The following is a 21,855-nucleotide window of genomic DNA, read 5'->3' as shown; positions in this document are numbered from 1 at the left end:
GGGCATCTCCGCGCCGGGTAACATGCGACATGTCCCAGGTGCACTGATGAGCAATGGTGTTGGGCCCCGGGAGTGCTGTGTCATAACCACACATCTGTATAACGAGGAACTCTCAGACTCTGGAAGGAAAAGAGCTGGGTACCAGGAGACTCCACGAAACTGGACACGGGAGATGGACCGGGAAGACACCCTTGGGGATAAGCACGTTGCTGAGCTGATCTCTGGAGGGCAGGTTGGGCTGGGGTACTGTATTCTCAGTAGAAATGTTATGTGCCTTGAGCCAGGAAGGAACAGGCAAATCTGGGAACTGAAAATGAATCTGATGAGAGCGGAGCATGAAGTCTGGTCGTTTATTGAATAAAATGTGATGCAAGGGGTGTGTGCATGTTTCGTCTGAGATCACAGGTTCCTAAACCTGACGTTTCCCCACATGTGGGACATACTCCGTTTGCTCTCCCAGGTCCATTTTACCTCCTGCTCCTGCCGGGGGCTGGCCTGGGTTAATATTTATCAGTGGGCCCTCAAGCCATCAGGCTTCCCTCTGGTGCGCTCACTGGGTCTCCTGGCAGGAGATGGAGGCAGGGAGGAGACTGAGGGACAGACGGGAAAGGAGTTGGGCAGGGGAGAGCCGTGGTGGTATCTCTTAGATGTGCTGGCCTTCTGGGGAAGGGGAGGTAAAATACCTCTAGTGAAGCACTCCAAATTCTTTGAGAAGAACTATTCATGAGTCCACACACAGCACTATGCTCACTGCACAGGCAGCCAAAGGATGGTCTCTGTATTCTCCACACTGAGAAAGACTCAGTCTTCTTTTCATTTCTTTATTATTTAAAAAAATTTTTTTTTGTTTTAGCATATTTTGGGGGTACAAATTTTTAGGTTACGTATATTGCCTTTGCCCTACCCAAGTCAGAGCCCCAAGCATGTCCATCCCCCAGACAATGCACACTGCACCCACTAGGTGTGAATATACCCATCCCCTCCTTCCCCTCCCACCTGCCTGATACCTGATGAATGTTATTACTATATGTGCACTTAAGTGTTGGTCAGTTAATACCAATTTGCTTGTGAGTACATGTGGTGCTTGCTTTTCCATTCTTGGGATATTTCACTTAGTAGAATGGGTTCCAGATCTATCCAGGATAATACAAGAGGCACTAGATCACCATTGTTTTTTTGTGGCTCAGTAGAACTCCATGGTATACATATACCACATTTTATTAATCCACTCATGTATTGATGGGCACTTGGGTTGTTTCCACAGCTTTGCAATTGTGAATTGTGCTGCTATAAACATTCTAGTGCAGATGTATTTTTTATAAAATGTCTTTTGTTCCTTGGGGTAGGTGCCCAGTAATGGTATTGCTGGATCAAATGGCAGTTCAACTTGTAGCTCTTTGAGGTATCTCCATATTGCTTTCCACAGAGGTTGTACAAGTTTGCAGTCCCACCAGCAGTGTTCCTATCTCTCTGCATCCAAGCCAACATTTATTGTTTTGGGACTTTTTGATAAAGGCATTCTCACTGGAGATAAGTGATATCTCATTGTGGTTTTGATTTGCATTTCCCTGATGACTAGAGATGGTGAGCATTTCTTCATATGTTTGTTGGCCATTAGTTTATCTTTTTTCAAAAAATTTCTGTTCATGTCCTTTGCCCACGAGATTCAGTCTTCTTTTTAAGACGACTTTGGTGCGGCGCTCACCGGCTGTGAAACCTCGCCCACGGCGGCACTCGCACTCGCGCGGTGGTCTGCGCTGCGCACTGACGGCGATCCGTCTTGCTCGTGTGAGATGAGGAAAGCTTGAAAGCACTGGGAGCTTGTTTCACTTTACAGGCAGCTTTACTTGTAATGTAAATCAGAATAGGTAACATAGACATATGTGTTTTCATTACGTTATTTTTAAATGTTCACGATTTTATTTTGATAAATGAAAAATTAGAAAAGTCATACCACGGCTGTCGGCTAAAGTTGCTGCGCGTTCATCTGTGGCTGTTGGGTACAGTCAAGGCTCGTACCCAAGTGGTTAAAGAATCTATCGCTACAGCTATCTATTCATCTATCACTCTCTTATATAGCTATACCCACACACACCCTCTCTCTCCATATATATAATGTAACTATATATATTAATATCGTATAAACTTAAAGGAAACTAACCAGTATATTAATCTTGGTTATCTCTGGGCAATGAAATTTTGGGTGTGATTTGTTTTATTCTTTATACATAATTACCTGTTAAGGGGTTTTGCAAATGAGCATGATTCATTAATACATGGGCAGGTGGGATGAAATCATCTTTAAAAATATTCCTTACTTTAAAATATAAAACCTGCGTGGTAGGATATGAGAGAAGATAAGCCATCCTATGTATAGTACAGTGACAGGCTTCTAAGGCCCAGGACTGGGCGGTGGACAGTCGGACGGATGCCCAGAGGACGCAGGGCGGCATCTCAAGAGTGCACACCACACTAGGGAGGGAGAGGGTGTGGAGAGGGAATCTGAAAGTCACTGAGCTTAGACCTTGGCCATTTCACCACTGAGCTCAAGACCAGTGTCTAGGATAGCAAGAAAAAAACCTTGAGCGTTTCCAAGGCAGAGCCTTATTGTTCCTAAGGAGTGGATATATGCTTTAACATGGTCTGATGGTTAATTTTAGGTGTCAGCTTGACTGGATTAAGGAGTACCTAGAGAAAGCATTATGCTGGGATGTATTTGTGAGGGTGTTTCCAGGAGAGATTAGTGGGTGGGTTTGAGTGCATTAAGTTAAGGAATATCCACCCTCCATGTGACCGCGACCATGCAGTCCGCTGGGGGCCTGGGTACAACAGAAACAGAGGAAAGGTTCATGTCTCTTTGCTATCTCCTGGAGCTGGGATACGTTACTCTTCTTCTGTCCTTGGACATAAAAACTCCAGGCTCTCTGGATTTTGGATTCTAAGGACTTACATCAGTGCCCCTGCGTTCTGAGCCACCCCACCAGCAGCCCAGAGTTTCCAGCTTCTACACGGCCTGCCCTGAGACTTCGCAGGCTCCACAGTTGTGTGAGCCACTTCCCCTCATCAATCTCCTGCCATCCATTTCTCCATCTATCTATCTTATTGGTTCTCTCTCTCTGGAGGCCCTGACTAATACACATGGAATGACAAACAGAAAGGGAATAACAAGAAGAAACTGCAACAAAACCTATTGTGCTTTCTGGTAAGTATTGTTTTCCTTCAAATTGCCATAATAATCATTAGCTCTAACTTGTTTCCGTTCTAATTAATGCATCTGAATGGATGAGGGAAAACATTTTCTAAGAGGTTGTGTAGTATGACTGAATCTAATGTTATCATGAGACTTTGATCACTCTTCTGGATTTTTGCCATGATTAGACATAAAGCCACATATAACATTTCTGTCCTTGACTCCTTCCCTAAGAGGTTGGCTGGGGCAGGCTGTGTCCCACCACTAAAGCTGTTTTTCTTAAGGGCCTCTTTTCTACGACTTTTTCCTCCTAGGTTTTAATAACCTCTCTTTCCCTCATTTCTTCAGACATAAGTTGGCAACAGCTCCATTGCTACTAGCTCAGGGTTGTTGTGCTATATTTGGCTTTTGTCTATCCTACTTCTTTATAAACAGATCTTTTGTAAATAAATCCTCCATGAATTATCCTAATTTGAATGCACCAATTCCTGTTGAGACTGACAGATACATCCTCCTCACCAAAACACCCTAGTGTGCTGCATACTGTGCTAACCACTGAGCCACATGCGGGTATTGAACACTGGACATGCAGCTCCAAAAGAAGTCACATGAAAAGAAAACATAAATGACCTCAACCATTTTTTGTATTGACTACATGTTAAAATCACATTTTAGATGTATGGAATATATTATGAAAAAATATTTTTACCTGTTTCTTTCTACCTTTTTTCAAGGTACTGAAACTTGCTAGAAATTTAAAATTACCTATGTGGCTTGTAATTGTGGCTCACATTTTCCTTGTAATGTGCAGAGCTGCCCTAGATATCATGTGAGTGATTGTGAGCACCATGTCTCCTACAAAGCATGAGTATTTAATACCCACATCAAAGGAAATACCTGTGTTCAGAATGTGAATGAACAAACGCTATTGTGTCACGTTGGAACTAGAAGGGCACTTAGAGCCCATCATTTTCAAGTTGAGGAAACCGAGGCACATTTGTAAGTATTTGTGGGATTGCAGGCTTTCAGAACAACTTTAAAATGGTCTTTGTTTTGTTCTTCTGCAAATCAGACCGAATACTTAGAGAAAAGTTTTAAAAGACATTAAAGCTTAAGTGAGTATTAAACCTCAACTGGTTTGTCAATATCCAATTTTAGGACACAAAGGAACTTTAAAGCTTGGCAGGACTTGCTGTTTGTCCTTATAAAAGTCCAGTGCTTTATGGCATCAGAAGCTAAAAGGCTTCTGGTTGTAGAATCAGTTGGGACTGGTAGTTCATAAACATAAAACCAAATGCAGCAGTGAGTACTTACCCAGCAGGGCACAAATTCGGCAGTTCCATGCAGTACAGAGTTAGAACCAAGAGGTCCCTTTGGAGAAAGAACTGCACTGACTTCCACTTCCGCGTCGGAGCGCAGGAAGGCAGGCGGGTGCACGCGGAAGTCCCTTGGCCGGGGCCGGGCAGCGGGAAGTCGCGGTGAGTTTCCTGCAACGTGGACGTCCTGGCCACGTGGGATCTTGTTAGCGCCCACAGTGGGCCCAGAAAGCCGCCTCCACAATTGCTGGGGTTGGTGTGAAGCAGCCAGGCGACCGCCCACAGTATGCGGAGTTCCCCCTGCCAGGCCAGGAAGCCAAGAAATAAGGAACAAATAGGACTGGAACAAAAAACCACCTCAAGCAGGTTCCACGGCCCCTCCCTCCATTGAGCGCAAGGCCGTTTGTGCCCTTCCTGACCGCTCCCCGAGGGTGCAGGGTCACGGGAGGCAAGAGGAGGAAGTCCCCCTTCGTGAAAGGACATGTAACCCCTTTGCGAGCGCGCGCGCGCACACACAGTACATTAGGAAAAAAGACACTTCATCAAAAACTGGACATAGGGACTTGGAATGGGAGTTGATTTTTTTAAGATCTTAATTTCTGCCTTTGATTTATTTATTGGCTCCTCTAGGAGATGGTTCCTCTCTAGGCCCTGGGGGACTCCGGATCATCCTTAAACAAATCCGAGGGAAAACAACTAAAAGAAAAAAACTATTGCTGAAGGAAGGAAGGAAGGGCCTTGCTCGAGGGCTTGCGGCGCGGTCAGGGGCAGGGCCGCGAGCTGCGCGGACCCGCGTGAGGACTGCTGCGAACAAAACTTGCAAAGCCTGGGGACGAGGAGGAGGTTCCAAGCCCTGGAAGGGGTGGGGCGGGGGGATGCGGCCGCAGTGGCGGGAGGGAAGCAGAGGTGGGGAGCCTGGAGAGGCCAGGGCTGCGAAGGGCTGGCCGCGTGGGAGAGGTTCGGGCCCCCATCTAGCGCGCGGCTGGTAGGCTGGAAGTCAGGCCCGGATCCGGCCGCCCTTGGCTGTGGTCAGGCGACCCCGGAGCCACCGCAGGCCCCTGCTCGCCTCAGAGGAGGCGAGGCTGCCCGGAGGGGGAGAACGGCGGGGAAGGGGCGTCGCCCCTGGCGCCCCCGCCCTCCCCGTGCCATTGGGCCGCCCCTGCGGAGCCCGCGCCACCTTTCTCCTTCCCACCCCGCCCGCCCGCAGGCCCGGCCCCTGCGCGCGGGTCCGCGCTCGCCCGGGGAATGGTCGGGCCGGGGCCGTTGACGTCACCGCCAAGTTTGCTGCCCTCCGCACCCCACGTGTGGCGGCGGCGGCGGCGGCCTGGGAGGCCGCGGGGGAGCGCCTGCGAGCACAGTGGCCGCGGCGGCTGGCAGGTCCCGCGCTGCCCCGCCGCGCCGCGCCGCTCACAGGTGGGGTCCCAGAGCCGTTTGGAGCCGCCGGCGCGCGGAGAGGGCGGACAGCTCGGCGCCGGCCTTCTGCTTCCCGCTTGGGCAGAGGGACTGGGGGGATCCTCGCTCCGGGGCCAAAAGGACTTGAGCCCGGGCCGAGGCGGAGTGCCCAGGAGGGCACGGGGCCCAGAGGAAGCTGGGGCTGGAGGGGACTGTCGCTCGCCACTGTTGGAGCGCACGGGGCTCAGCGGCTCCGCAGCCGCGCGTCCCCTGACCCGGACAGAGCGAGAGGCGCGATCGCTAAGCGGAGATCCGCGCCTGCAGTCCGCCCGGAGCCGGGGCCAAGACGCTCGCCTTCGCCGCCGCCTCCAAGACCCCTATTCCGGCGACACTCGCGGAACCGGGGCGCCGAGCAATGCCCAAGCCTCAGGACTTGGGCGCGTCTAAGACGATGGTTTCTTAAGCACGGCACCGCGTCCCCCTTCCCGCCTCCTCGACCGGAGGTAGAGACCGTGAGCAGGCTCCCGGGGCTCCGTGCCCCCAGGCGCCCGGCCGCGTCTCTGGGGCAGTTCGCACGGCCGCAGGGGCGCACGGGCGATGTGGCCTCCGGCCAGAGCGCAGGCCCGCCCGGGGGGGATTATGGCACCTGGCGGAGGAGTCCCAGCCTAGCATGGCCCGCGTTCTGCCCGACGTCGCCTCCGGCTAGGATGGCCCCTCCGGGCCCGGCCGGCGCCCACCCCACCTCGGCAGAGCCGCTGTCCCGCAGCATCTTCCGGAAGTTCCTGCTGATGCTCTGCTCCCTGCTCACCTCCCTGTACGTCTTCTACTGCCTGGCCGAGCGCTGCCAGACCCTGTCGGGCCCCGTCGTGGGGCTGTCCGGCCGCGGCGAGGAGGCGGGGGCCGCGGGTCGCGGCGCCCTGGCCGGAGGCCCGCGGGAGCCGGCGGTGTGGCCCGCGCCGGCACCGAGGAAGCGCCTCCTGCAACTGCGGCAGTGGCGGAGGCGCGGGCCGCCCGCTCCGCGCGGCGACGGCGACGAAGCGGCCTGGGAAGAGGAGACCCCTGGCCTGGCCGGGGTTCCCGGTGGCTCCGGGGCCGGAAGCAGCGTGGCCGAGGCCCCGCCGGGGACCCTGGCGCTGCTCCTGGACGAAGGCAGCAAGCAGCTGCCGCAGGCCATCATCATCGGCGTGAAGAAGGGCGGCACGCGGGCGCTGCTGGAGTTCCTGCGCGTGCACCCCGACGTGCGAGCGGTGGGCGCCGAGCCCCACTTCTTCGACCGCAGCTACGACAAGGGCCTCGCCTGGTACCGGTGAGCAGGCTCGGGCGGCGCGGGCAGTCGGAGCGCGTCAGAGCGCGGGGTGCTGGGGCGGGGGGGGGGGAGACCTGGGGGCCCCTTGGTGACCCCCAGTCCGCCTCCCTCCACTGCGTGCAGAAGGCAAAGGGTCACCCATTGCTGTCCTCAGTTCAATGGGCTCTTTCTCCGCTATGCCTTCTCCTTCCCAGGAAGGGCGTGTTGAGGAGGGAGTTGGAGGGAAATTTTGGCCTTAATGATTTTATTTTAGTCCTTGGGATTCTCTTTCCACTAAACAGCCAGTCTCATCTCTTTCTCCTGCTCTGTGAAAATAATCATGTATTTAGCTAAAGAAGAAAGAAAAGTTCCTCCTAAATTAGAAACCTGTTCGTCAATTAGTAGTAGGCTTCCCAAGGAATCTGTGTTTATTTCTTCTTTATCTTTAGGGCAGTCCCTTGTGGCTAACACAGTCTTTGCTGTTACCTTGATCCTTTGCCAGATAGTTGTTCTAGGTGGGAAGTAATATAGAGACTTAGTAAAAGTGTCAAGATCCAGAGAGTCTACGCAGTTTGGGAATATATGTCCCAGCAAGGGCCAGCAACCAGCCACCGTGTTTTAAAGAAAGCTTCCTTGGTAATAAATTTTGTTTAGGGCTAGATATGAGTTTTGTAAAGTGCTTTTAATATTTGCAGGGAAAAGTAACTTTTGTCTCTGGACTGGCCTTAACTTTTCTAAAGATCTTTAAACAATTGTCTTTACAAATATGGTAGCCAATTTAAAAAAAAAAAAAGGAGAAAAAGAAAAAAAAATAAATACATTGTGAAAAATCTTGTGAATCCAGTTTATGAAACAAGTTTTGTTTAGATCTTAATCTTAAATTTGCCAGTCTCCTCAAATTCAGACCACCTTTAATAATAGTAGCAGATAAATTAATAAGCCCTAGTGTCGCCTCTTTTGTTTGCCATAAAATATTGGCTTTTCTTCTTTCCTCCAAGTACAAGGAAAAACCATGTTGCTAGAATTTTCCATTTTATAAAGTTTATCTTGTTCATAAGAAATGCATTCTCCCCATTATTTTAACTGAAACAATGTTACAAAAGTTACAGCACAATTTAGATATATTTCAAATGCCCACTAAATTAGCCATTTATCCCCCAAATAGAAATGGACATGACTTGACACATTTATTTACTTGATGGGTGAACTCACCCTTAGATTGATTTCAGGAGCCAAATTTACTGTAAATCAACTCATGAGAAAAGGTTTGGTCCTAAAAATTGCATTCAAACATTAAACACTTTTAAAACAGTAACTTTCCACTTGTTGGAAAGAAAAACAAACAACCTTCCCTTAATATAGATTATATATCATTTAAAATCATCAGCCACTTAAAATATCCCCTTGTGTTTCTGTCATTTATGTTGTATCCTCTGGGAAGTTCTTATAAAAATGACCTGTTGAATCTGGAAACAACAGGTCCTTCTTTTTAGCACAAAGGCAGCTCTGTTTTTTCCATCAAGGACATAAGAAAGGAGTGATTAAAGACCCCTAAAACTCTTATCTATAGCAGTTTGCATTGAATTCAGCCTCGCACCGTGCTATAAGCGAACACATTTCAAACTGACTGTCTGAAACATCTGAGACTGTGTTGGGCTCTGAGGTGCTATTAAATACGGTGAAATATTTAGTACGAAAACCCTTTATTTTCCTTTTGCCATACAAACTTTATTTCCACAAAGTAGGATTGTTTCTTCTTATTCCAGAAATGAGTATTTGAGGGCACAAGTATGTCTACAGACTTGGATTTTATTTTCTGTGGACCTTTCTGAGCTCCCGTAAGAGAAGGAAGGTTTCAAGGTGACTAGAAACATGAGTATTAAAAAAGAAAAGAAAAGAAAAAGGAGCCATAAAGTTTTAGGCCACTCTCCTTTGGAACTGGGTGCATGCTGCAAAGTAAATCTATCCTGGGATTGTTTACTCCAGCAGAAGAGTTCTATAAAGCAATTTATGGTGGTTACAAAAATAACTGCACAGTTGACTTCATGGTTTGGTGAATTTAATTTTCTAAGTGTTGGAGCAATGTCTTTGTTTTACCGTTTGCCATGGTTTTTATTGGATGCATAAATTTAAGTTTAACTCAATTACATAGAAAACTTATTTTTAAAAAATCCAACCTATGGAGCCTGGATTATGTGATTATTTAATGAAATTTCCCCATAAGTTCTCTTTCATCTTGGCTCTAAACTTAGAGTTTGATGTTTGTGAAAAAGATTGAAGACCTAACTATGAAAAAAGAAAATGCCCCACACAGGATGCCAGTTAACTAGTAAGTACATTTTAGCTACTTACATGTAGCTAATATTTTAGAACAGAGGATTTGGTTAGACCTTCCTGAGTCAGCCCAAACTTTACAATATAGGATTTCTGCCATATACTTACTACCACACAAATGTGCACACATGTGCACAAACAAATAAAATTACAGTATTTGCACCCTGAAGAGAATTATGGAGGAGAAAAATCTGTGTAATATTTTTAGACGCACATTTATGTGGGAGAATCCTGAGATGTCTAGCCTAGGTTTTTGCCAGTGAAATTTCAGTTAGCCCTAGTAATTAACTGTGGTACTGCCCCCTACTGTTGCTGCAAAGCGAGAAATCTGTTGCTATTCAGAAGTTTGAGTAAGGACTCTTGGAGAGTGAGTTTGTGAGTTAGAAACGCCTGTTACTGAGAGGTTTCCACAGTCTTCTCTCACTGGGAAGAAAAAAATACTTTATGAAATGCGTCTCAAGGGTAAAGTAATAAGCACTTCCTGGGAACAAATTTGTAGTAAAGGCAAAGAAAATCAATCTGTTATTCAAAATCTCTAAAAAGGAAATTATTCGTGTTGACTTAAAATGTCCTGATAGGCTTTCTCTAAAATAAATGAAAAGCAAATTTTTATATGCCAAGAGAGGGTTCTTAATGATAATTTAGGACACTTCAGTGGAGTTTTCTGCATATGAAACTCCACCCTGATGGGGTTTAAAAAACATTCCTCATTACTTAATTTAGCAGACACGATACCAGTACAGCAAATGTCTGTGGCTTGCGTCTCCTGGGAAAGCAATCCTTTGCAATGAGTCGTGTCCATTTCCATTGTATGTGTGGTGGGTTCATAAAACAAAGTTGAAAATGGTTTCACTAGTTTAAAAATGTTGAGATCTTCACCTGAAGTCAACCCCAAATGTCTCTACTGTAGTTCAAGAGCAGGCGAGCTCAGAATTTAATAAGAGGGCCCTCCTCTCTGCTCATTTATATTTGCATGAACTAAAAGTTTTGTCTTTTTTTTCTCCTAAGACAAAAGAAACCTATTTATAAAGTCTTTACAGATATACATACATATACACATACATGGGATGTATGTATATAAGTGTTTGGTTTCTGTAACATTTTAGTCTCTCATTTTGGCACCAGGTAGGAAATACTTATTAGCATGTCTATTTCTATATTTTAATTCTTTTTCTTTAACAAGTCTGGAAAATTTCAGCAAAGAAGAATATTGCTAGAATCATTTCACTCTGTAGATCAAAGATGACTCATCTCAGAGTTTAGGAGTTAGTGCTCCCCTGACATCATCAAAATTTCAAATTTTCTGGCCTCTAATGATCATGGTCTTGTTTTTCAAGCCCACCAGCGAGGCAGACTGAGCAGAGGCCCTTTCCGGCCCTGTGAGGAGAAATCGGCTTTCGTAGCAGCTGGGAGCAGCTGCAAAGCACCTCCATGTGCAGTCCCCACACCCCGTGCTGCTCAAGCCCCTTCTGCATGAAGAGTTTGAAATGAAATTTGAGCCAAGGGAGCTGCAGAGTCTGGCCACCCATGCAAGGTCATCCAGACTGAAGGCTCTCTGTCCATGGTCGCTCTGTCCTTAGGACGAAGCAGAGAACATTGAGAAGGGATGAGGGGCAGGAGGAGAGTGGGAAGAGGCTGCTTTGGACTCTGAGTCTAGAGTACATGTCTACACGGGGAGAGGGTATAACTCCTTTCATCATATAGTTCCCAGGAGTTCTCAGTGCCTGGACACTCCCCACCAAATGCTGTCATTGTGTTTGCTGACTGTCTGAACTCTGGGCCCGTCCCCAGTAGACAACACCAGTAATGCAAGTCAACCAGCCCAGGCCCTGTGTGCGTATGTGTGTGTGCGTCTTCAGACATATGCATGTGTGTGCAAGAACCGACACCCAGTAGGTGGGGAAAACAATGGAATTTATAAGAGGAAAGTTATTACATGGTTGGAGAACTTCTGAGCAATGTTGGACATTTTGGGTATAAAACAGGCTTTGGGGCTATATGAGATCATAGTCCAGGCACTGAACGACAGCAACAACACATTTGATAGAGCCTGGAATCGGAATACCTTGTGTGAGTGAGTATTCCTTTGTAGGGATGAGATTTGTAATGTGCTGATATACTTTGTGTGAAATGCATAGACATTGGGTGAAAATCCATCACAACATTGTAATCCCCTGCCCTCCCCTTAAAATGCAAGCACTCTGGCCAACATATTTGTCTCATATAAATAAGTCTGTTGATTGCCCAGGAAAGAAGAAGTGCCAAATCTGTGTTTTGGAGGGGTCGTGGGAATGAAATAAGCCCGTGCAATTAATGACCACAGGGACTAACCTTACATAGACCAGATGCTCACATCACGAGGAGAGCACTGCAGAGAAAACACATCTCCCTGATATAAACAAGGACAACAAAAGGCCTTGTATTTCTACAGCTGCTGTCCCAAACCCTCGGTCCATGGACTGGTACCAGTCTGTGGCCTGCTAGGAACCGGGCCACACAGCACAAGGTGAGCAGTGGGTGAGCGAGCAAGCTTCATCTGTGTGTCTGTATTTATAGCACTGCCCGTTGCTCGCATCACTGCCTGAGCTCCGCCTCCTGCCGATCAGTGGTGGCATTAGATTCTCATAGGAACAAGAACCCTGCAGTAAACTGCACATGCAAGGGATCTAGATTGCTCCCTCCTTTTGAGAATCTAATGCCTGATGACCTCAACTGGAGCCGAAACAGGGATATAGCACTGGGGAGTGGCTGCAAATACAGTTATCATTAGCAGAGAGGTTGCATAATTATTTCATTATATATTACAATGTAATAACAATAGAAATAAAGTGCACAATAAATGTAATGCACTTGAATCATCCCGAAACCATCTCCCCCCCACCCCCCACCAGTCCATGGAAAAAATGGTTTCCATGAAAGTGGTCCCTGGTGCCAAAAAAGGTTGGGGACCACTGCTGTACAGGACGCATTTGAATGATTGCAAATGCAATTACCACCAGTCAAATTGCGGGGCCCAGTGGGGAACTTGATATTCTTAGCTCTTTTCCTTAGAGGGAGATCGTCCTTCACCAAGTAATAGTAACTTGGCTGTTATTTTGCATCATTTCTTAGTATATGTTTTTTAATGATATTAGACCACAAGCTTTTAGGAAATTTGTTTCTGCTTAAGTGATGAGTTACAATTGTGAAAATAAGGTTTCTTATTAAATATATGCCTTTAATATGTAATCAGAGGAAGTTGCACCAAGGTAATATTTTTGTTTCCTTTACTTTTATCAGGATGTCTTAGAAATGCTTGTCAGCACTTTAAAACCTTTGCTAATTCGATACAGTTAAAAAATCTCTATGGGACATACTGATATAGTTAATAAATAAACTTACATGAAGCTAAAATTTAGATATTAAGGCAATGCTGAGTTCATTTAATGGAAGCGCCTCCCTAATTTCTTGCCTCCAATGATGCGGCCCTTGGATTTGTGCATTACTCATGTGGTCATGACTATTCGTGTACCTAAAAATTACATTTATCCTAAGATTACTTCAGGACTGTATTGCAGAAGTTCAGAGTTAGACTTTTCTAGAAGTTATCTGATGACAGTAAATGTGAAAAGGGAAAAGGGAAATATTTATTAAGAAAGAAGTTTAGTACTTGCCGTGAGGAATGCCAGAGACATTTTTGTAAAGGTTTCAACACAAAATTCTATTCATTGACTGAGAGCAGCCCACTTTGAATGCGACATGTAGCGCCACCTAGTGGGAGGAGGAGTCCGCAAGGAACCCCAAGGGGAGAGCTTGGAGACCTTACCATGATGGGGCGTGTTTGCAGTCTCAGTTACAGAAAGAAACCGCAGCAGCACCGACACCTCCCGTTTGGGTAGCACTTGCAGCAGGTGTGATCTGCCGCGCACACACGAGCTGCACTTTGCCTCTTGTAGGCAGGAATAGTGCAGTTCTTTTAGGCAGAGAGTTTATTCTTTGGAGAGAAATAAAAGACTTGACTTCACAATAAACCTGAAAACCAAGATATATATGTATATGTGTATGTGTATGTATATATATGATTAGGGATTTATATTAGAAATGCTCATGACTGAAGGGAATACCATGCGCCCCAGATTACTTTTGTTAGTGTGTTTTGCCTCCGTGTCTGAACGCGAGTCTCCAGGGAAAACTTCCCAGATGCTCCGCTCCTCCCTCGGCAGTGCGGCGGTGCGTCCCCGCGCGGCGGGGGGCCGCAGTCCGCAGGGCGGGCGCACCGGGCTTAGCCCTTCGGCCCGAGACCCAGCCTGCGGAGGGCGCACCGGGCTTAGCCCTTCGGCCCGAGACCCAGCCTGCGGAGGGCGCACCGGGCTTAGCCCTTCGGCCCGAGACCCAGCCTGCGGAAGACGCTCCCTGGCTCAAGGGACGGCTTCCTGGGAGGCGGTTGCAGAGCTCCAGCGGAGAGGCCGGAGGGGTGTGCTCAGCCCGCAAGGAAGGCAGGAGGAAGGGACGGGTGGGAATTGACGCGGAGAAGCGGGCAGCGCTGCCTGTAGCCCAGCGATCGAGGTTGCCATGCCGTTACCACGCTGAGACCGTGCTCCCCGGGTGGTGCAGTGAGGATCAGGTCACAGCTTCCTACCCGTAGTCTGACCACGAGCAAACACTGGACAAACCCCAGGTGAGGGGCGTTCTGCAAAATACCTGACCGGGCCCGGCGCGGTGGCTCAGGCCTGTAATCCTAGCACTCTGGGAGGCCGAGGCCGGAGGATCGCTCAAGGTCAGGCGTTTGAAACCAGCCTGAGCAAGAGCGAGACCCTGTCTCTACTAAAAAAAATAGAAAGAAATTAGCCAGACAACTAAAAATGTATAGAAAATATTAGCCGGTGATAGCACATGCCTGTGGTCCCAGCCACTCAAGGGAGGCTGAGGCAGGAGGATCTCTTGAGCCCAGGAATTTGAGGTTGCTGTGAGCCAGGCTGATGCCATGGCACTCTAGCCCAGGCAACAGAGTGAGACTGTCTCAAAAAAAAAAAAACAAAAAACCTGACCAGTATTCTTCAACAGTAAGACTGATAAACTGTCCCAGATGGCAGGATACAAAGCTGGGTCATTACTGAGTCATTACTAATGAGTAAATATGAGGGTGCCCTACATCGGAGCCTGGGCCAGAAAAATGGCATTCCTGGGAAAACTGGAAAAATGGGAATAATGTGTGTAGGTTAGTTAATAGCATTTTGCCAAGGCTGATTTCTTGGTTTTGATCATTGTAGCATACGAGGGCTACAAAAGATGATAACCTTAGTGGAGTCTTGGTGAAGGGTGTATGGGAATTCTTTGTGCTATTTTGTTTTGCAATTTTAAAATTATTCTAAAACCAAAAGTAAAAGCCAAGAGGGCAGGAGGAGCCTCACAGGAGTCAGAGGATGAGGGCTCCAGCTGCAACATTCTGTCTGCACCAGCTCACTCTGATCCCAGGTTTCTTCTTTTCCCTGCCCTGCAAGTGCCTGTTGCTTCCGGACATGCCGATCTTTCTCCAGCTTATTTCATAAAACATTGGCTCAGGGCTCCCTCCTACTCTCTTGTTCCTGAACCAAGCTCAGAGACAGTTTTGCTTTTCTTTCTTTCTCTTTTCTATGGCTGGTAAACGTAAAGTGAAAAAGGTGTAAAAGTCCCCTCCCCTGGCTTAATCCTTCTTGTGCTAGACAGCAAAAACTTTGGTGTAAATGACAAGCCTTTGAGGACACAAAGAACTGAAGTAGGGGCAGGGGAAAATCAGAGTTGGGCATATGTTTTATTTTGTTTTGTTTTGTTTTTGCCCCAGATATAAGAGGGGCAGGTGTCAGAGGTGGGAAAGCTGCTTATAGGGTAAAGAGATGGCGCCCGGGCTGTGGACGCTCCTATGGCTAAGATGACAAGGCCACGCTTATTTTCCCTACCAGCTTAAATATTCTATCTTCTCATTTGACCTGAGGCTTGAACCTATGATTGACACATCATGGCTTATGAGACCAGTGTAGGAGCAAAACAGACCTGGAACAGTCGCTGCATTGAAGGAAGAAGGAGAGAGAGAATGTCTGACGCCCGGAGCCTCAAGGGCCAGGACTAGGGCCTTCCTTGACTATGGGTGCATGCCGTGGGACTGTCCATCCCGGACTGCTGGTGTCGTCAGACCCAGAGTTCCTGCTGAGGTGGCATGCTGGCATTTTCTGCTGTTTTTAAACACACAGTTGTGTATCTGGGCTTCTGGTTGAACAGGGTAATGAAAATCTCCCTCAAAACATTTCCTTTGATATTTTTAACAACTGTAAAAATAATTTTGTCCACATTACATTTTTACTTAAGCAAAACAAAACAACACCCTCCATCTAGAAACTCCAAGAAGCTAACAGTGTTTCCTTTTAATCATTGATTTATTTATCTCTATTGGATCTGTTTAATACACTTTTTTCATGCAAGGGACAGGCTGCCAGTATTTATGTAGATTTAAAAAAATTCTGTGATTTAATACTGTCCTCTACTGTTGTTCGGCATTTTTCCATTTTAGCAGGTATATACTTTTCTTCATGCATTTTGAACCTTCTTAAAAGTAGCAAAGTATTTGTGCCCTACAATGTATCTTTGCCGAAATCTATCATCTCGGATGTAAGGTGATATTAGCTAAATTTGTTGAGCCCTCTGCTGCAAGTAGTCTCAATGATGTTATTAATATGATTACTATTTTTAAGCAGTTCCTATCATTTTCTTCATTTTATAGATCAGAAAACAGAGGCTCAGAAAGAGGAAGTAACTGGCCCAAGGTCATAGAGCAGAACTGCTGCTGAACCCAGGCTCACCACCCCCAGATGCCAGTGTTCCGGCCCCAGGCTGCTCCGTGATCCTCTCTGATAGTCGCCCACGTGTAGTTCCTGTTTACACAGCCGGGGTGTCGCAAGGGTGGCGGGGATTGACAGCCCGCCCCACTTGGTGGAGTGACTTGGACGTGTTTGATTCTGATCTTGAACCTTTTGTTAGAAAATCGGGCAATGCATCAAAACATGGTTGAAAAAGTGAATTTTTAAAAGTATTTAAATATCCATGTTAGTCTTTTGGCCTATTATGGAATAACTAAAGCCATCTCTGTTTTGTCAAGAAGTAATCTCATCACAGAACTCATCCTATTGAGCATATCAGAAATCTTGGGCCATTTAATTGATTTTTTCCCTCCACTTATTTAAAGAACAGTAACCACTAAAAGCACTTTTAAGTAGACCAAATAAGTGACTTTCCTCCTTCTAAACTCTGTTGCTTGAGGAAGCCAAAATACTGTCAGCAATGTAATCAGAAAGCCGCTTGCTGCTCCTGGAATTAGGGCACGGTGAGTGGGTGGCCACTGTCCACCCATCTGCATGGTAGGGACCCCCAGTTGGGCACTCTCCTGACACCTTGCTGAGTCACTGCCTGAGTCTGTCTTTTTTACTCTTTTCTGTATTTTCACCTTTGGATCCACACATTTTTTAATTCTTTAGATATGTTAATATCTCCAATCAGAGCACAGCCCAATTGTTGCCCACAGACTATTCTATCTTCATTATTATTGTTATTAATAATGTTCATCGAATCGATTTCCTGCCAGCTGGTCATCGTTAGCATCTAGCCCTTACTGCAGTGCTCAGGGCATTAGCCACATGAGACATGACTGTTGATTTGAACTTCCTTTAGCTCCAGTGAAATAAAAGCAGAGAGGATGTTGGAGGAGGTAGAAGATATCTTAAAGACAAAGATTGTCTTTTGCATAGGAAGAAATAGAAGTGCCTTGCCAAGGGTAAGCTAAAAGAAAAGAACTTGAGACGTCTGAGACTTCTAGTTCCAAGTTCTGAAGAATGCAATTGGGGAACAGTTACATGCCCCAAAATATATAAATTTAGTTCTGGAGGATTTGCAACAATGACAAAAATATGCCTTGAATAGAACCAGTTATAGCATTATTATTTTTTTCTCCTCCCAGAGCTGGTGAATTAAAGCATTGAATTGAGTTGAATCAATGGTCAATTCATGTTTAAATTTCTGTTTTTCATCTCAGATGTTTTCCTCAATATTTTGATGCTTATAGATTTGGGGGCATGGCTAGCATGATGGGTCTTTGGATCCTCCAACGTAGTTTGTGTTTTATGGTCGTTGCCTGCTTGTAAAAGATTAGTAGGAGAAATCCGAGTACAGACAGGAAAAAGTTTGCTTTTTCTCTCTTGAGTGTTCAAAGTAGGAAGTAATCAATCAAATTATGGGAATAAAATTCCTTTTCCTTTTTTCAGAGTTCTTACTTGGATTAGATCTCTCCTTTCACTAGGAAATATCAAAGTTGCCAAGCTGGTTTGAATGACAAAGTCAAAAATGATGTGTTTGTTACGGTCATAAATCTTTGCAGATTCTCATTAAATTCAGGTATTTAACAAACAGAACTGGATTAAGCTGCAACTAAAGTTACATTCCCAGAGCTAACCGCTCCCTTCATCCCCTTGCTTAACTGAAGCCATGTTTGCTCTAACTTGATGTTTTGAAAAGTTCTGGTGGGAGGGAAAGGCTACAGAGATGCAGAGATTTCATTTCACAAACAAAGGTTTTCACAAAGTAAACAAAAACTTGCATTTTTTTTTTAAATTTACTAGTGGACTCTAATTATATTTGTAGTTTCTTTTATCCAAAATGTTGTGGGTTTGCTTTTTTTTTTTTAAGAAATAAAGGCTACTTGTTTTCTTTCTAATGAGGTCCTACTCTTTCTTCTTGGTGTAGGAGGCCATAGGATTACAACAGTATCTATTTTTAAACAAACAAACAAACAAACAAACAAACAAAAAAGGCTCTCTCCAAGGCCAGAGTGTCTACTAGAATGCCCTGCCAGGGTTTAATGGTGGAGAGAAAGCAAATCGGATCTGTTTTATATTTATATGGAGGGAGGTCACAGGCAGCTAACACTTTGTGGTGAAAATTCTTGGGATTTTCAGGTGCACTTGCCCTGTGGCAAAGGGTGGCCAGTTTGAGGGCAAGCCTTGGAGAACCTGCCTCAATTGTTAACTGAAGCAGGAAAGTGGATTCTTGTTGCCATGTCGTCTGCTTTTCAAAAGAAAATTGAAATACTGATTTGCTTTAACATGTTGGAAAATAGTTCACGAATTAAAAACTAAAACAAAACAAAATTCTGATGGCGAAGCAAATCAATCTCAACTGAAGTGAATGGCAGCGAGTACACGCCTGTGAGGGGGTGAAGGCCAGGGTTAGGCAAGAAAGGGCTGGCCTGGACCAAGGGCTTTCAAGCTGTGACTCATGAGACCTGGTTGTATGATAAAATCGATCACTTTTAAAAATGGAACTATACATAAAATGGACTAAAATAGGATACAATAAGTGGGTCACATGTAGTAAGCAAGACAAGTGCTATCTTGACAAACTTGGTTCTCTTTTTTATTTGCATATATAGATGAGTGTGTGCAGAAAGGGTTGGATATAAAATATGTTTATTATAGTGGATCTTAAGAGAAAAAAAATTTGGAAAACACTGACAAGTGTACACAGAAGTCCTGTTTGAAAAGGTTAACGTCACCGTGTTTCGGGTCCCTCGCCAAACTGAGTGTGAGCGTTCTGTGCTGTGGACTCTAAACTTCAGTCCCCTGCCCTTCCGCGCCCAGGGTCTGGACCTGCACTTGCTCATTACATAACAGATTCACCTGGAGTTTAATCTAAAAAAATTAATTATCCTTTAGGCCAGAAGTCACAATTTTTTTTCTGGAAGGGGACAGATAGTAAATGCTTTAGCCTTCGTGGCCGTAGGATCTCTGCCAGAGCCTTGCAGTGCTGCCTGCAGCAGGGCAGCGGCAGGGACCGTGGGGCGTGGTGGCGCGGCTGGCTTCCGACAACAGTCTGTTGACCAGAACCACAACACCGCGGTTTGCACACTTCTGGGCTGAGCTAAAGGCTTAAAATATCTCATGTGCTCTTCCATTATTTACTTCTTACTCTCAGGTGAGCGCACACAGCCGACATTTATGGGCGTGTTAGGAAGGCGTGATGTAGGGATTAACTTCCCATTCGAGATCCAGCCGAGCGACGACAGACCCCCCCAGGCTGGGTGAGAAATGGTTCAGGGTCCCCCGTCTTGGTACCGCATGGCGGTGACCTAAAGTTTTGAGACACACAGAGTTGTTCAGGATGATGACATTTTTCTAGAAATGGGATTATTCACTCAACTGCAAACATTATATATTTTTCTTTTTTTATTTTTTGAGACAGAGTCTTGCTCTGTTGCTCAGCCTAGAGTGCCGTGGTGTCAGCCTCCTGGGCTCAGGTGATCCTCCTGCCTCAGCCTCCCAAGCAGCTGGGACTACAGGCATGCCTGGCTTATTTTTTTCTATTTTTAGTAGAGTTGGGGTCTCAGTCTTGCTCAGGCTGGTCTCAAACTCCTCACCTCAAGAGATCCTCCTGCCTCAGCCTCCCAGAATGGTAGGATTACAGGCATGAGCCACCATGCCTGGCCTCAACTATATGTTGAAAGAGATGTCATATCACCAAACAGAGTAGTGCTCGACTATTTTTTAAAGCTTAATAATCCATTTTGATGTTTCCTTGACTTTCGACCCGAGTGTATTTAGTGTATAAGTCTTCCCCTGCTCTCCCTTTTTCCTTTTTCCTGTTGGACACCTGGGCATTCTGTGAAGCATTTGGAAGGAGCAGTGGGGACGCAGTGAGGTCATGCTCACTTATCTGACCTCTGGACTTGGGACCATCCCACATGCGGTTCCATCCAACATTCTGTCTGTGCGGGTGAGGAGTGAAAGGTTGGGGAAACATTTTTGAAGATTATTAAATGGCATTTGTAAGGAATTTGGACTTTATTCTAGGTCAGCACATTCCGATAGAAATGTAATAGGAACCATATATGTAATTTTCAACTTTCTATTAGGTTATTAAGTATGAAATGTCTAATTTCCTTAAGTATTAAGTTTTGACAGTTGATATCACTGACATTTCACTTTGACACTTCTTGTTTTAATTTTATTGTGAAGGTGCAGCCTCAATCTTGCAGACACATGTTTTGGCTTGTGATTATCTTTAAATTTTCTTTTAGAGCAATTGTTGTGAAAACATGGATAAGTCAAAAATTCATGTTATTTTTGTATATGAGTTCCAATGTGGAACCAATGCAGTGCAGACAGCTCAAAATATCAACACAGTGTTTGGGAAGGGCGTGGCTAATGAACGCACAGTCCGTCCATGGTTTGAGAAGTTCTGCCCTGGTGATTTTAATCTTGAAAATCAGCCACGTGGGTGACCTGAGACCAAGGTGGATAACGATGAGCTGAAAGCTGTAGTGGAAGCGAATCCATCTCAACCTACACGTGAATTAGCAGCAAAGTGTTGGAACATTACTGTTCCAACATTACTGGACCATTTGAAACAAATGGGCAAGGTGAAGAAGCTGGATAGAGGGTTTTGCATGAATGAAACAAGCTTCAGAAGAGAAATCGCCCCAAAGCTTGCCTTTTGCTGCCATGACATGTCTTTATGGTTCAGAAAGGTAAACCATTTCTACACTATATTGTTACATGTGATGGAAAATGGATTCTTTTTGACAATCACAAGCATTCAGCACAATAGTTGGATAAAGATGAAGTGCCAAAGCATGGTCCCAAACCGAATATTAATCAAAGAGAGCTAATGGTGTGTGTTTGGTGGTCCTGCGCTGGTATCATCCTCTACAGCTTAATGAAACCTGGTCATTAGATACCATGGATGTTTACTGCAACCAGTTGGATGAAATGATGAGGAAGTTTGCAATTAAGCAGCCGAGATTGGTCAACAGAGACAGGCTAATCTTCTTGCAAGACAGTGCTCAACCACGTACGTGTCACACAAACAACGCTGCTCAAACTACAGAAGCTGGACTTGGAAACTCTCTGTTATATACTGTATTCACCAGAGCTTGCACCAACTGACTACCACTTCTTTCAGGCTTTGGACCACTTCTTGCAAGGAAAAATATTCAATTCTCAACAAGCTGTGGAAAATGCCTTTCAAAATTTCATGGCCACTCGCCCTCTAAGCTTCTTTGCTGCTGGCATAAGCAAGTTAAGATGGCAAAACTGGGTTGACAGTTTAGGTGCATGCTTTGATTAATAGTACTGCTTCTTCTAAACTTTACATTTCATTTGAAATCTGACATTTCATATTTAATGACCTAAGTTAAAAAGATAAAAAGAAACAGGCTAAATTAATTTTAACAATATTACAATTTAATCCAGTGTATCTAAAATATTATAATTTCACCACATAACCAAAGTAAAACATTATTAATGAGATAGCTTGCATTTTTCATACTAAGTCTTCAAAAT

General features: G+C 45.5%; 1 protein-coding gene across 1 annotated transcript in view; it reads left to right on the top strand.

The window, feature by feature from the left end:
• The first annotated feature begins 5,807 nt into the window (after window positions 1–5,807).
• The window catches only part of HS3ST3A1 (heparan sulfate-glucosamine 3-sulfotransferase 3A1), a 101,082-nt gene continuing 85,034 nt past the window's right edge, over window positions 5,808–21,855 (top strand). Inside the window, exon 1 of the mRNA XM_012747964.3 lies at window positions 5,808–7,204. Within this exon, the coding sequence (XP_012603418.1) occupies window positions 6,606–7,204 (599 nt within the window). The 5' untranslated portion in view covers window positions 5,808–6,605. The remainder of the gene's footprint in view (window positions 7,205–21,855) is intronic.

This window comes from Microcebus murinus, chromosome 18 (genome assembly GCF_040939455.1).
Source record: "Microcebus murinus isolate Inina chromosome 18, M.murinus_Inina_mat1.0, whole genome shotgun sequence".
NCBI lineage: Eukaryota > Metazoa > Chordata > Mammalia > Primates > Cheirogaleidae > Microcebus > Microcebus murinus.
The sequence above is the reverse complement of the archived record's forward strand: the minus strand, read 5'-3'. Positions and strand labels throughout refer to the sequence as shown.